Source organism: Panthera tigris, chromosome A1 (genome assembly GCF_018350195.1).
Source record: "Panthera tigris isolate Pti1 chromosome A1, P.tigris_Pti1_mat1.1, whole genome shotgun sequence".
In the NCBI taxonomy this organism is placed as follows: domain Eukaryota; kingdom Metazoa; phylum Chordata; class Mammalia; order Carnivora; family Felidae; genus Panthera; species Panthera tigris.
This window is the reverse complement of record NC_056660.1, coordinates 36,148,249-36,162,590: the sequence shown is the minus strand read 5'-3', so window position 1 is coordinate 36,162,590 and position 14,342 is coordinate 36,148,249. Positions and strand designations below refer to the sequence as shown.

General features: G+C 36.2%; 1 protein-coding gene across 7 annotated transcripts in view; it reads right to left on the bottom strand.

Annotated features, from left to right (window-relative positions):
• The window catches only part of TDRD3 (tudor domain containing 3), a 160,732-nt gene that overhangs the window by 36,197 nt on the left and 110,193 nt on the right, over nt 1–14,342 (bottom strand). For all 7 annotated transcript variants that reach the window (XM_042977702.1, XM_042977692.1, XM_042977730.1 and 4 more), the window contains one exon: nt 4,481–5,331. In XM_042977702.1, coding sequence (XP_042833636.1) covers nt 4,481–5,331 — 851 coding nt within the window. The remainder of the gene's footprint in view (nt 1–4,480; nt 5,332–14,342) is intronic.

Genomic DNA, 14,342 nt, shown 5'->3' with positions numbered 1-14,342 from the left:
AGTCATCACAGGCTAATGGGGTGAAGTAGGGATGTCAGATAAGGAGTAAACACATTACTTATATCCAGGATTTATCAGATTTGAGACACTGAAAGACCAAATACTTTTATTTTATCAGTTTACCTAGTATAATTTGGTTCTGGGAATTAATTCACGTTAATAAACTCAGAAGGAGCTGATTTACATAACAACAACAATCTTAATTTTTTTCTGTTAATGTAACCACAAGTAGGTCAACTAATTGGAGTACTTCTCTGCTACAGGTCAACCCATTCAGGACCCAAATTATAGGTCTGAATGGTGCTTAGTGAAGACAAAATGAAAAGTAAAAACTATTTACTCTTAAGAAATATTTCCTTCAAATTAGGGCAATTGGATGCTCTACTATAACACTCTAACAGTATCTCTTAATAAGCCCACCAGAATCAGAAAATGTTAAAGGCAACAAAAATTCTTATTCTCTACCTCCTTCTAAAATATGTTATCCTGAGTACACCAGGGGGGAAAAAAAATCTGTTTTTACTGATTAAATAGTATACTTTACATCACAAAGGTTATTAAGTTAATCCATGGTGTTTCCTTCCTAGTTCTAGATGCTAGCAAGTTTAAAAACACCATGCTGGAATTCTTTTTCTTATATTAGAGTTCCTGACATACATTCAAGTCTATCCTTTTCTCCTTTATTTCTTAGTTTCACACTTCTGTGATCTATGAATTGCTGTGAGTTTGTAAGCTTCTCAGATAATTATGTCAGTTCTGGCAAGTTCAACAAACAAGACTCATAATAAGTTGACATCCTTTTAGGAGCTTAGAGTCTAACAAAAACAACTGTGTGAAAAATGACTTCTATATTACATGGAGAGTGGAGAGTACCGTAATAATGGTGCAGTGACACGGCACTTAATAGGGCTGAGGAGTTGGGGACGAACTTCCTGTGGCAGATAACAATGGATACATTCTTCAAGGATGAAGAAGGTTTAGCCAAGCAAACAACTGAGGAGGGTGCATCACGGGAAGTTACAGAGACCTAAAACATGGAGATGAGTGCAGGAAACTACAAACAGTTTAAAATTAATTATGGCGTGATGTGAGGAGGGTCAACCAATAGGAAATAAGACAGGACAAGAAGGAAAGGACCAGCTGAAAGAGGCTCTGTATGCATGCTGCAGGCTCTATTTATTCCACAGGTAAAAGATTTTAACTAGGAAGAATGACAACGTCTAAGACCAGGATCAGTGATGGTAATTCCAATGACAAATTTAAGAGGAATAAGGTTTAAGGCAAGGAAACCATTTTGGAGGTTGTTACAGCATTCCGGTAGAGAGAGCAGAAAGAGCTGAACTAATTATAGCAATCCAGAAGGAGGAGAATTGGTCCAAATTCCCAATCCTTCTATGGAAATAAAGGCTGAATGAAGGCAAGGTAGTGTAAAGAATTTTTTAAATGATAGATTATACCAACTGGTTAATTATCTGCATTACATCACTATAATGCTATTATGGCTAGAGTTTCCTAAGGACCATTACAACTCACGTTTTTCTTAAATCTTTATCTTGGTTGGTCTCTGGTTAGAAAATTGGGAAGTTGCTTATTCTTGACAAAACATTTAAAAGCTATCTCTTCAATTAGGTGTTTTCAGAAGATAACTAATCTCATCTTTTTCAGAGGGTAAATACTGTTTATTTGTTTAATGGTGTAATACAGAGAGAGCCTACAGTCCCTCACTCTAAACTGAGAGTGCATATCCAATTAAAATCAAATTAGTCACCTCAGAAGATCATGCAATTATTCTAAGAACAAAAGCTCAAAACACTTTGGGAATTGTTAAGTACTGTCTTTCACAAACTATATGACATTATATTAAATATATTCAGGAAAGGCAACAGATAAACTCATTGTTATTGATTTTTTTGAGATAATTACAGTTAAAAGTAAACTTTATTAATAATTCCATCAGGTGTTTGAAGAAATTAGGATAATAGCATAACCAGAACTATCTGATATATCCCAAGCACCTGACTCTTAGCAGCTACTCAATTACGGTTTAGTCAATATTTGTTGAAGAACTTGTCTGTTAAATCCAATTATCTAAATATATGTAGCTCTGTTAATATTTTCTGTTGCTTTATTTGTTCCTAGTCATTCATTTTCTCTTCCTCTCTCTCTCTCTCTCCATTTTTAATCATGCCCTCTAATTTTTTTATAGGATTGCAGACATTGCAGATGAAATATTGAAGAGGTCTTAGAAAATGTTATTTTTCCCAAAAAAGGGGATTATATTTTCCTTTGGCAGACAGAGTACAAACAGGTATCTCTGAGCCTGTAAATCGTTGGTTTTAGCTGTGTAATGGCTTATTTGTATGAGTTTTGCACTTACTATTAGGGCATGATCCTTGTGGGATTTCAATGGAAATCCTGACTTATCTACTAAGACTTTTGAAAATTATTGGGCTTTCAACTCCAATCATGTACTTTCTCTGCTCATCAAGATCACCAAAAATCTCAGATTGTCCAATAAAAAAAAAATACTTTTCCATTATCATCTTAATCAAACTTTCACAGAAGCATCTGACACAAGTGGCCACTCATCCTAAGATAGACACTGTTAGCTCTATAAACCTGCACTGATTTCCAACTACTTCACCTTTTCTTGCCTTTATCATGAGGGAGAAACAGCTGAACATAACTAATCCCTCACTACCCAAATCAAATAGTTCCTGTATGTTGGAAAGTGGTCTGAGTTGTTAACAGTCAGAGTCTGAGTAGTGAAGAACACTTGCTTCCTAAGCCTTCCTAACAGCCGGGGAAGAGCTGTGCGAAATAGTTCCAACCAGTGAGATTGTTGAGATTTCTGGAAGGGCTGTTGCTTTTCTGGAACTAAAAAAAACACAAAACAAAAACAAAAACAAAAACCGCTGTCTCCCCCTCCTTCTAACCTTGAATGAAAACTTGACAGTCGGGATGCTGCTTGTAGATAGATGCTATTCCACCATCATACAAAAACCTTACAGGACTGTGCCATCTAGCTATATCAGCCGGTACCCCTCTCCTTGCTGCTCTCATTAGGAAACATCTAACATCTTGCTTATACTTCATCATTCACTGAACACAGTAGGGCCCATTTCCTGATCCCAGGACCGATAGCATCCTTTTAAAAGATCCAACCACATTCCCTAGTCTGAATTTCAGTTCCTTGAAAACTGTAGTTAACTTTGCCTCCACCTCTCTGTTTAGCCAAAGATACACTCTCATGGGCACAGCCTTACTTTATGAACTGAAACTATTCTACCCATGAAATAATTCATTTTTTTTTTTTTTTTTTTTTGCTGGACTCGATCCTCACATCCACCCAGATCTATACTATGAGTCTGTTTATTCCTATCTTGCTGGTATCTCCAGTCCCCTACCACTCTACTTTTCTCCTACATAAGTGCCCTATTCAGAATTAACTGATTAACAGAGTCCATAAATAATTATGAAATCCCTATATTACAGGAGAAGCAGAGCTGCAGAGGAAAACTAGACAGACATAGCCCTGCCTTCAAGAAACTCAAAATTATGGTAGGGGAAGGAGTTATCAATCCAAGAACCAAAACCAAAAATACAAATTGTGGTAAGTTTTAGAAGGTGAATAAGGCACTGACTGAGAAAGACAACAGTGTAGAAGGGAGGAGGGGGCAGGTCAAAGAAGGCTTCTCTAGGAAGTGATATTGCAACCAAGCTCTCAATGATGAGAATAGTTGGTAGAAGAGTATGTTGGGCAGAAGGGAAAATATGTGCAAAGGTCCTTCTCTCTGAGGGTTCCTTTTTCCTCTTTCCTTTCCTGTTCTCTATTGGTCTTCTCCCTCTCACCCAGGCTCTTTTAACTGATCCACCGTATTCCTTCTTGACCACATCTTCTGTCTTTCCCTTACCTTTTCTCCATGATTTCCCTCTTTCCACTGTAGTCAGAATATAATGTAGAACTAGAGTGTTTAAATTATTGGCTTAATAATTATCATTTATTATTAGCTAAATAATTAACCTTTCTGTTATTTCTTTAAGTAGGCTGATTGTATATTTTCTTTAATTTAGATGTAATCTGCAGAATTTAACTCTGTGCCACTCAATTCATTTTCTTCCTTGTGAATCAGTATAACTTTACTAGAAAGAAAAGCAAACATTGACAGTTCAGTCGGTAAGTGAAATAACTGATCAACTCTACTTAATCGCTTTTAAATACTATTCCGATAGGCAATCTAAAATCAAACCTTACTTAACCAAATCTTATGAGACTGATTCTCTATAAGGATCCATAAAAAATATTAAATATTTTATTTTTCCTCTTTTATAAATTACATATCTATAGATCTGTTCAAAGACTCTAAACAGATACAGCCATAGAACAAAACTCATAGTCCCAAAGCAATGGCCTTCTACAGTCTCACTAGGGGGTGACATTTAATAACATTAGAATATGAAAACGTTACAGTATGCATACCTTGTTGTCTTCCCAATAAAGTGCAAAACATTCATCTCCAGGTTTCCACAATTTTGCATACTCCATAGGAATAGATGATTCTAGTACTTTTTCTGGTTTAATTGGCCCAGATCTTCTTTTGGGCCCACTATTGTAAAATACTTTATCATCATAGGGTGTAGCTGTGATGGGTCCTGCTGGCTTAATAGGTCCTACTCGCCTGCCCTTCAGTGGCATTTCTGTCTCTCCATTTGGAACACCAACGAAACTATTAGTTCGGACGGGATTCTGGAAATCAGTATTTACATTAAAATGTTTTTCAATTTTTACACCACTGAAACTTTCGTTATTTATTGTTCGTGGTTTCCTGTCATAAAAATGATCAGGATTTGTTGTTTGGTTTTCTCTTTTCCCACGTTTTTGATTACTATAGTCAATGGATTCTTGAGGAAGTGGGTTTTCTTTTACCTCTGCATAGGACGGACCTTTTCCTGATCTGCTTTGCATAGAGTTATCCCTTTTTTTAAAAGCACCATCATTGTGCTGAGAGCTTAAAAGGTAGGAAGCATCTTTAGTTCTGTCATATCTAGAATAGGGTCTGTCACACTTGATTCTCTCTTCAGCCCATGCTTCGGATCCTGAAGAAGTACTTGGTCTTTCAGAACCTCTGTTTCTAGGTAATCCACTGCCTTCTAAAACTGACTTTGAATTTTGGGGGTCTCTTTGAAAACGAGGAGGCTTTTCATTTCTTGGCTGTCTGGTATCATTTCGAGGCAGATACCGTGGTTGATTACTATCTTTGACTCCATTTTGCTCAGTATTTGACAATCGGTGTTGTCCCTGATGAAGCTGTTGTGGCTGTGGTTTAGGTTCTGAAAAGTAAAAGTTATTATATGTATATTAAAATGAAGACTCTGAATACTGAATTATTTAAAATATCAACAAATTATTATATTAATACAAATTATCAAACTTCTATTTTAACATTTTCCACTACCTTCCCACCTCATTATCTTAATCCCTGTCTGTTTTTTTATAGTTCTATATTTCTAATGTAGTTTTCCTGGTCAGCTGCGTTAATGAAGTAAAGAATAATTCAAAAGGAATTTGTCTTTGTCCTTGAATGTTTGTACTCTTATAACATAGCTATCTATATGTGCTGTTCTGGTAATTCACTTCCCAAAAACAGTAATGAAACAGAATTGCAAACTGCTGACCCAGAAGCTGCTATGAAAGAACACAAGTACAACCGTGCTCAACCCTTTCCTGAATCCCACTTCAATTTAAATATGTACAGCTATCATTGGCAGTCAGGTTCTAGCCTTTGCAAAAAATGTTATTCCTCAAATCTTTCTGCATCTAGAATTGCTAAGTGTTTAGATTACAGGGGCACCTGGGTGGCTCAGTTGGTTAAGTGTCCTACTTCAGCTCAGGTTATGATCTCATGATGCATGAGTTCGAGCCCCATATTGGGCTCTGTGCTGATGATAGCTCAGAGTCTGGAGCCTGCTTCTGATTCTGTCTTTCTGTCTGTCTCTCTCTCTCAAAAATAAAGGTTAAAAAATTTTTTTAAAAAAGATTACAAACAGATACCCTACTTACAGAAAAGAGTAATTTCTTTGACTTAGTAATTAAGAGCAACTACTACTTGGAAATATGGAAAAAAGTGTCAAAAATATGATTAAGCATAATAGCACAGATAATGTCAAACTAGAAACCCAAAGCAGTAACATGGTAAACATATACTCATAGATAATTTAATGGCTGTATTTCATGTAGTGGTTTTTATTCTATTTCGATTAGTAACATGCCATTTATACTTTCTTCCTTCACTGTTTCACACAGCATGTCTGTAACCTTATTACCAAACCATATTGAGTGGTCTTTGATGTGCATGTCTTGTTTCTCTTGTCATACACAAGGTCACAATATTTCTCAACAGTGGCACTAATGACATTTTGGGTGAGACTGTTTCCTGCAATGCAAGAAAATTAGCCTTTCTGACCTCCAGTTACTAAATGCTAAAGAATCAAAGCATCCTCCGTAGTTACTGTGACGAACAAAACTGTCTCCATACATCTTCAAACACCCACCAGAGGCAAAAGGTACCAGGTAAAATGTCTCAAACAGGGATAAAAAGAAGACCTTTAAAAGTTCGTGAGTGACAAAACAAGTCACAGTAAAAATCAAGACTCGAACTGGCAAGAAACCTCTCAACAGAACCACTGGAAGCTAAAGCCAGTCTAATAGGCTTTAAACGTCTTTGAAATTAAAGGAAAATTACTTCCTAAGTACAATTCTACATCCAGCCAAATCACCCATTAATTTCGACAAAGAATACATGTTTCCAATATGCAAGATCTCAAATAGTAGCCAAGACTGTTTACAGGGATGTTTTTTAAAAATCACTTTTCCCAAGATTTTCTTTATAAATATAACACAACTATCCTATTTTTAACAACTGTAGTCAATACTAAATCCTTCTTTAGAGAGAAGAAAAATGGTCACCTTTGGTTTCTGCTGGCATTATTATCCAGGAGTGAAGATTTAGGAAAGCAAGAATAGTGAACATAAGCAGGACACAAATGAGCATTTTCAGCATAAAGCATGTACTGGCATTTGTTCCACTCATTATTGGAGGATAAAAACAGCAGCTGCCTCTTGCTGACTATCTGCTATGTATTAAGCATGACACGCTAGCATTTCACACACATTATCAATAGGCCCCACAGTCATCTTCAGATACAGGTGTTATGAGATTTATTTAACAGAGAGAGGTCCCATGTACAGTGAGTTGAAGACAATTTTCAGCTTCCAAAATAAGTCAAATATGAAGGTATTTTATTTGTCGTCAATTAGGTTTGAATAGATATTTCAGAAGTAAGCATTTTGGATGTACTATGATTAGGAATAGATTTTTTTCTTAAATTATTCCATTAAGGGCCACCAATATCTATGATGGTCAGGAAGCACAAATAACTTAGGTCATCATGAGAGTAACTAAGTATTCTGCACTACAGACAGGGATCTGGATAACCATGTATACACAATATGGGAGAACTTGACTTCAATTCCTCTAAAAGGAAAAAAAAAAGATTGCTATATTTATTTAATTGATGTACATTAGAGTAAAAAATAAAATGAGTAATTCACTAATACACATTCATTGTATATTATAATATACATTATATATGAATATACTTTATCTCTATCATTATGTTGAGATAATACTGTCAGGGAAAAATCCATTAAAAAAATTAGTCTTTTAACTAAGTGGGGTGCCTGGGTGGCTCAGTCAATTAAACGTACGACTTGATTTTGGCTCAGGTCACAATCTCATGGTTCCTGAGATTGAGCCCTGCATCAGGCTCCACATTGACAGCAGGGACCCTGGTTGGGATTCTCTCTCTGTCCCTCCCTGCTCTCACACCCGCGTGAGCATGTGTGTGCATGCTCTATCTCAAAATAAACAAACATTAAAAAAAAAATTAAATAAAATAGCTCTTAGAAATAAACTAAATAAGGCAGAAAATACAACTGCGCTTTTGAAAGAATATAGTTTTCATATACATCCATTTTTTTTTCAAAAATAAATAAAAGTAAGTCAAGAAAGGAAGGTTCTTAAATGTTTCATCATTCTTGAACTTCCTTAACCCTGAGATCTTTTGTCCTACATTGTTACGCAAGGAAGTCAGATACAGAGAAGGTATTTTGAAACTGAGCTAACATATTAAATAAATAGCAGAATATGCTTAATTACTAAATTGTGGAAAATGTGATTTTAAATAAATTAAGAAATACCCCAAAATCAAACAGAAAGTTACTCAGTTCTCCACTCAGAATCTACTTGCTCTCTGCCACATTCTTCCAAAGGCATGATGATTTCAAACCACCCAAAATACTACTCAAGACTACCAGCCAGGTCTACAGTCACTCTAATAATAAATATACCGAGATACTTTTCTGTATAGGCAGTGGAATAAAATGTAGGGTTTTTTTTTGAAGACCTGAAGAAGAAACATGAAACAAAAACATAAATAGAAATAGGTAACATTTAGTATTTAATGGGAGAAAAAAAGGGATATTAGCGAAAATAATGGAAAAATTCATCACAAAATAGACGAAACTGTGACATCTAAAAGATCAAAGTGATACCCTCATCTTCTTCTTCTTCTTTTTTTCTGTTTTTTTTTTTTTTTTTTTTTAAAGTAGGCTTCACACCCAACATGGGGCTTAAACTCATGATTCTGAGATTGAGAGTCTCATGCTCCACTGACTGAGCCTGGTCAAGTAAAAAAAAAAAAAAACAACAAAGAGCTTTTATGAGGGGTGTCTGGACAGCTCAGTTGGTTAAGAGTCCGACCCTTGATTGTGGCTCACGTCATAATCTCACAGTTGGCGGGATCAAGCCCTACATCAGGCTCTGTGCTGACAGTGTGGAGTCTGCTTGGGATTCTCTTTCTCTCCCTCTCTCTGCCCTACCCCCAGTAAGTTCTTCTTTCTCTCTCTCTCAAATAAAAAATTAATTAAATTAAATTTTAAAAAAAAGTTCATATGAAAAAACTAATAAAAGATTGCTGTATGAGTTCAGTCTGACTTATGATAAAATGTTCCTATTACACTAGATCACGAGTTTCAAATGTATGTTTATAAGATAACTGATTATAATGTTTTACATTCCCATGAGTTGAAATGCAAGGATCATTAAAAATTTTTATTAATTGCCACAAATTATTTGGGTTTATATATAAGAATGTGCTGAATTAATCAGGCATCTGAAACTATTAATATTTCTTTGCTGAATATTCATTTTGCAGTCACAGTTGTACCTACATTTTGTAGTAGAAAATCAAGTACGTTTTGTTTCCCAAGATGACTCTTCAATTTATTCTGAGACATCTACCAGAAGAAGAAGTGACTTAATATTTATTTAGATTTTACTATGTGCCTGACAACTCTACTTAGAAGGTCTTTTGCTTACATTATTTCATGTAATTCTCATAACCACCCCGAAGGGCAGTATTATCTTTATTTTACAAAAAGAAACAAGCCTAGAAGCTAGAAAATGTTGGTGCCAGAATTTAAACTCAAATCTAACTGAAACCACTACTTTCCACTATGCCAAGCTGCTTGCCTAGAGAAACAAAACAGAATGCAACCAACAACATGTTAGTTACAATTTTGTCACCTACATCTGTTCATTTTTGGTGAGATGCAGAAATCACAAAGACTCTTTCCTAATCCCTGTTGGGCTGAAAAAATAAATTTGGATACCAGGAAACTTTGGATATTACCAGAATCCTGAGCTAAAATTAATAATCTCTTTCCATTAATGCAAAAACAAACAAACAAACAAACAAAAAAACAACCTGAAACCCCTATTAACAGTTGGCTGAACTTAGAATCTCACAAACTGACACCCAGAGGTAGCAAGTCTGTGGGTACAACCTCTGCAGAAGGGCTGCATAGGTTACACCACAGCTCTGCCAATTAATAGTTTTGTAACCTTAGGTAACATAAGCTTTTCTGAGCCTCATCTTTAAGGTATGGGATAACAGTAGAGCCTACCTCAAAGGATTGACTAAGTTTAATACATGCAAAGTACTTAGAACAGTATCTGGCTTTAATAAGCACTCAGTAAATGTGAGCGGTCACGGTTATTATTATGATTACTATTAGCATTATAATTATGCAAGCCAATTTAAACAACACTTGGATGGTAAGGCACTTCCCTATTTACATGGCTCCCCTACCACAATCCCTAACTTTAGTTAGGATCCTTACCTCACTGTATTTATTTTTTGTTTGCGTTTGGTTTTTTGTTGTGCTTGTTGTTGCAAATAGGGCAGAAAGAATGCTTTAGTAAAAACTTTACTGTCAAATTATGTAAGTCATATTATAGAGAAAATTTCGATCAGAAAATCAAAATCTTACTCTAATACTGTTTTCTACTTAAAATATTATAAACATTCTCTAGATAAAATTTCTTTTATATACCCTTTAAAATGTTTCTATCTTAGAAAATACTAATAAATATTTTAAAAAGTAAAAATTACTAATAATCCTATCATAAAAAATACATACAAAATAAAAGTACTACCTTCTGCCTAACCAATTCCACCTCTAGGGATGGCCACTATTAACATTTCAGAGGTTATTCTTCCTTTTTATATAAGCCATATAGATATATCTATACATATTTTTAAATTTTAAACAACAGAAAAAAGGCAGACTCACCCATATCTCATAGGCTGTAGTATACTTTTTTTTTTAATGTTTATTTTTGAGAGAGAGAGAGAGAGAGAGAGACCGCGTGCACACACAACAGAGCATGAGTGGGGAAGGGGCAGAGAGAGAGGGAGGCACAGAATCCGAAGCAGGCTCCAGGCTCTGAGCTGTTAACTCAGAGCCCGATGTGGGGCTCGAACCCACAAAATGCGAGATCATGACCCGAGTCAAAGTTGTAAAATTAACCAACTGAGCCATCCCGGCTCCCCGGCCGCCATATCTTTCCAAGTCAGTACCCAGAGTTATCTCATTCTTTTTGATATTGCATGTTGTTTTTTTTTTTTTCTTAAAGGAGGGTACTTTAAATATTATTAAGTATTAACCAAATTAAGGGTGGAGTGTACGGCTTACTTGGCATTTTTTTTTCCAGTGCCTGGCTACAACAGTCAGGCAAACAGATGGTATTCAGTAAGTATTTGCTCAAAGAAAGATACAGTTACTAAAAGCAATGGGCATGGAACAAGTTTCCAAGTTCAAAACCATTACCTGTTTAACACTGTCACCTGGGCTCAGCTAAGAGGGCAATACTGAAATAGAAAATACACTTCCCTGTATTATTTTCTGTATGAAAGGTTTGCATGAAAGCATTGGGACAGAGTTAGATTGAGTTCAAGTGATTACAGACAAAGACTGCACAACATATAAACACTGAGCTCAAGCAAAATAAATTAATTCTCCCACTTCCGAGTGATGCGCCGTTAATAAAGTCCCAAAGAGCCCCAGTTTCTTCATCTGGAAAGTGTGGATAATTATATTTATTACAAGATTATGGTGAAGAATCAATTAGAAAATATTTGTGAAATTGCTTTTCTTATGGCCCATATAGGGCCTTTGGAATTAGACTGACAATTGAAAGTAAGTCCCAGTCCTACCATTGAGCAGCTGTGTTACCTTTTAAAACTGGAATAATGCTACCTACCTATTTCCTTCATTAAGTTACTCTGTACTATAGTTAGTGAGCACTGACTATGGACAAGCATCAACACCGTTCTAGTCATTGTATACAAAGCAGTGGTAAGGCTCCTAAGTGCTCTCTCCGGTGCTGCTTTAGGTATAATGGGAAGAAGTAAACAACAAATAAGTAAACCAACTAATAACACAGCTTAAAATTGTGAAAAAGACAAAGAGGGAAATATATAGACTTTTATATAAAACTGGGAGGAGTGGCTATATACCAACTCAGGGGGAGCATTTCTCTGAAGAAGCCGTGCTTCGGTTGTGCTCTAAAGAATGAGAAGCAATGCAATGAAGTAGAGAAGAGTGGTCCAAGGAGCAGGAACAGCACGCGCAAAAGTCCTGGCCTGGAAACTTGCTTCGTGGAGTTAATGTGTTCCTAAAAAAATCTTGGCAGGCCCAATTTTAGGTAAAAACACAATCACTGGTAATTATTAATTTCAAGGGAGGAACAGTTACAAATAGCAATACCCCAAAATTGATGTCCTTTATGCCAAATAAAAACAGCAAATCCCAGAAAAAAAGACACAAAAATGAACATTAGTAATTGGACGTGGCGTTTTCTTTCGTTACTCAAAGGCGTAATTTTTCTTTTTTTAATTTTCATGATACTCTCTCTTAATTGTGATGAACGTTAAGCTTAAGGCTAAGCTCACAAATAAACATGTGTGATACTCAGTGTTCACAGAATTAATCCTTTAGTATTGCAAATCCTGTTCAAAAACAGAGAGAAAAAAGTCCATGAAAAAAAAGGGTGGGCGTGGCGCCTAAAATCACCGCTGCTATAAACGAACGGATAGAAGAACGCTGAGGAAACACAATGTGCACCCACAGTACAGCTGCTGCCCGTTCTCCAGTCCTGCTCAAAAGGCAGGCAGAGTCCGAGCCAGTGCTTACAGGTGCAAGAGAAAACAAAAGGTTTATAGTTCGGGGAGTACACTAGGATTGCTCACATAGGTAAATGACCAAATGAGCTTAGCTCAGGGTACAACTATAACACCCTCACCTTGCAAATATGGAAGGGGGAGAAGCTTAACCAAGGGCATACAATGAACTGGGGCAGAACTGGGATTAACCGAGCACTCAGGTTCCAGACTCCAGTATTAACCTCCCTGCTATACATCCTCAACAACAATACCATTGTGCTGGTAACATTAAGTCATTAATAACCAGGAGTCATTTTCAGTACTTCCTCACAGAACACAGGTTAGCATTACCATAAAAATATTTTTGCCAGGGTTAAAAAAAAAAAAAAAAGCATTTGCTATACAGGTCAATTCATTAAATGAAAATACATATATTTAATTCAGCTGATTTTCCTCCTTTTTCTTCCTTATAAACAAATTGCAGGAGTATAGCTTCATCACACATCTCATATGCAAAACATGCCACTGGATTCATTTAATTTTTCTTCTACCTCTAAACACATTAAACGCATAATGTCCTCTTTAGAGGGCTTTTCTAGCCAGTTTGGCCTTTTCTTCATCCGTAACTAATAGACACTCTAAAACAGAGTTTTTTTCCTGGTAAATGAGAAAAGTCTTGTTCTGACTGTTTTCTTTTTTTTTTTTTTTTAAGTTTATTTATTTGTTTTGAGAGAGAGAGAGAGAGAACAAGCAGTTGAGGAGCAGAGAGAGAGGGGAGAGGCAGGCTCTGCACTGTCAGTGTGGAGCCAGACACGGGGCTTGAACTCATGAACCCATGAGATCACGACCTGAGCCAAAATCGAGAGTTAGACACTTAACTGACTGAGCCACCCAGGGGCCCCTGAGTGTTTTCAGTATATTTTGATCACACATCCCTGCAGGCCTGCACAGTGCCTGAAGGTGTCCCAGGAGTCGTCCTTCTGGCTTCTCTTCAGATCTCAACTTAGATTTCACTTTTTCTCCTTCAACCCCACAGACAGCAACCAACTCTAATACCAAGTGAGCACTGTCAGTCATACTTCTGTGTTTCTTGCAAAACTCAAGCTGGATTATTTCATCTTCCTAGCGTATTGTGGACACATAATAACACAAGAATTTTTTTAATCCAACGTGGCACTGCAGCCTTACTGTCATCCCCATACTACTCACTGCCATTGATGCCTTTCGTTCAGCTGTTCATTGGTCGACTCAGGTGAGTCAGGTAATGTCCCCCTTGTTGATAAACTGGGAGTTTATACAAGAGATGCTAAACTTGTGAGTCACAAACCACTTAGAAATGCAATGTGTATCTTTCTGCTTTAACTCAAATATCAATGTGTACTGCAAAAACACACTGGAAACGTCGACTAAAATGTCACTTATTATCAAACTTGTAAAAACTCAAAGGATGGTGTGTCAGAACAACTAAAACTCTCATACAGGAAATATCTGTCAAGCGTAAGAAACTAAACTTAACTTGTGTGATCTTTTCTTCCAAGCTGATTAGTATTTTCCAGGATCATGACTATGATAATTTTAGACTCCACATTATCTTTGTAACACATTTCTTGCAAATTTCACAGAAAACTATAGCAAAACAAAAATGAGAACTTTCACAATTTGAAGCCAAAATATGCTAGTGACATTTAAAGGTACTTTATTTTTAGGGGCAAAAAATGAAAATAAGGAGAATTTTTAGAGAGAAAAAGCAAAGGAATGTCCATTTATGGGCTAGA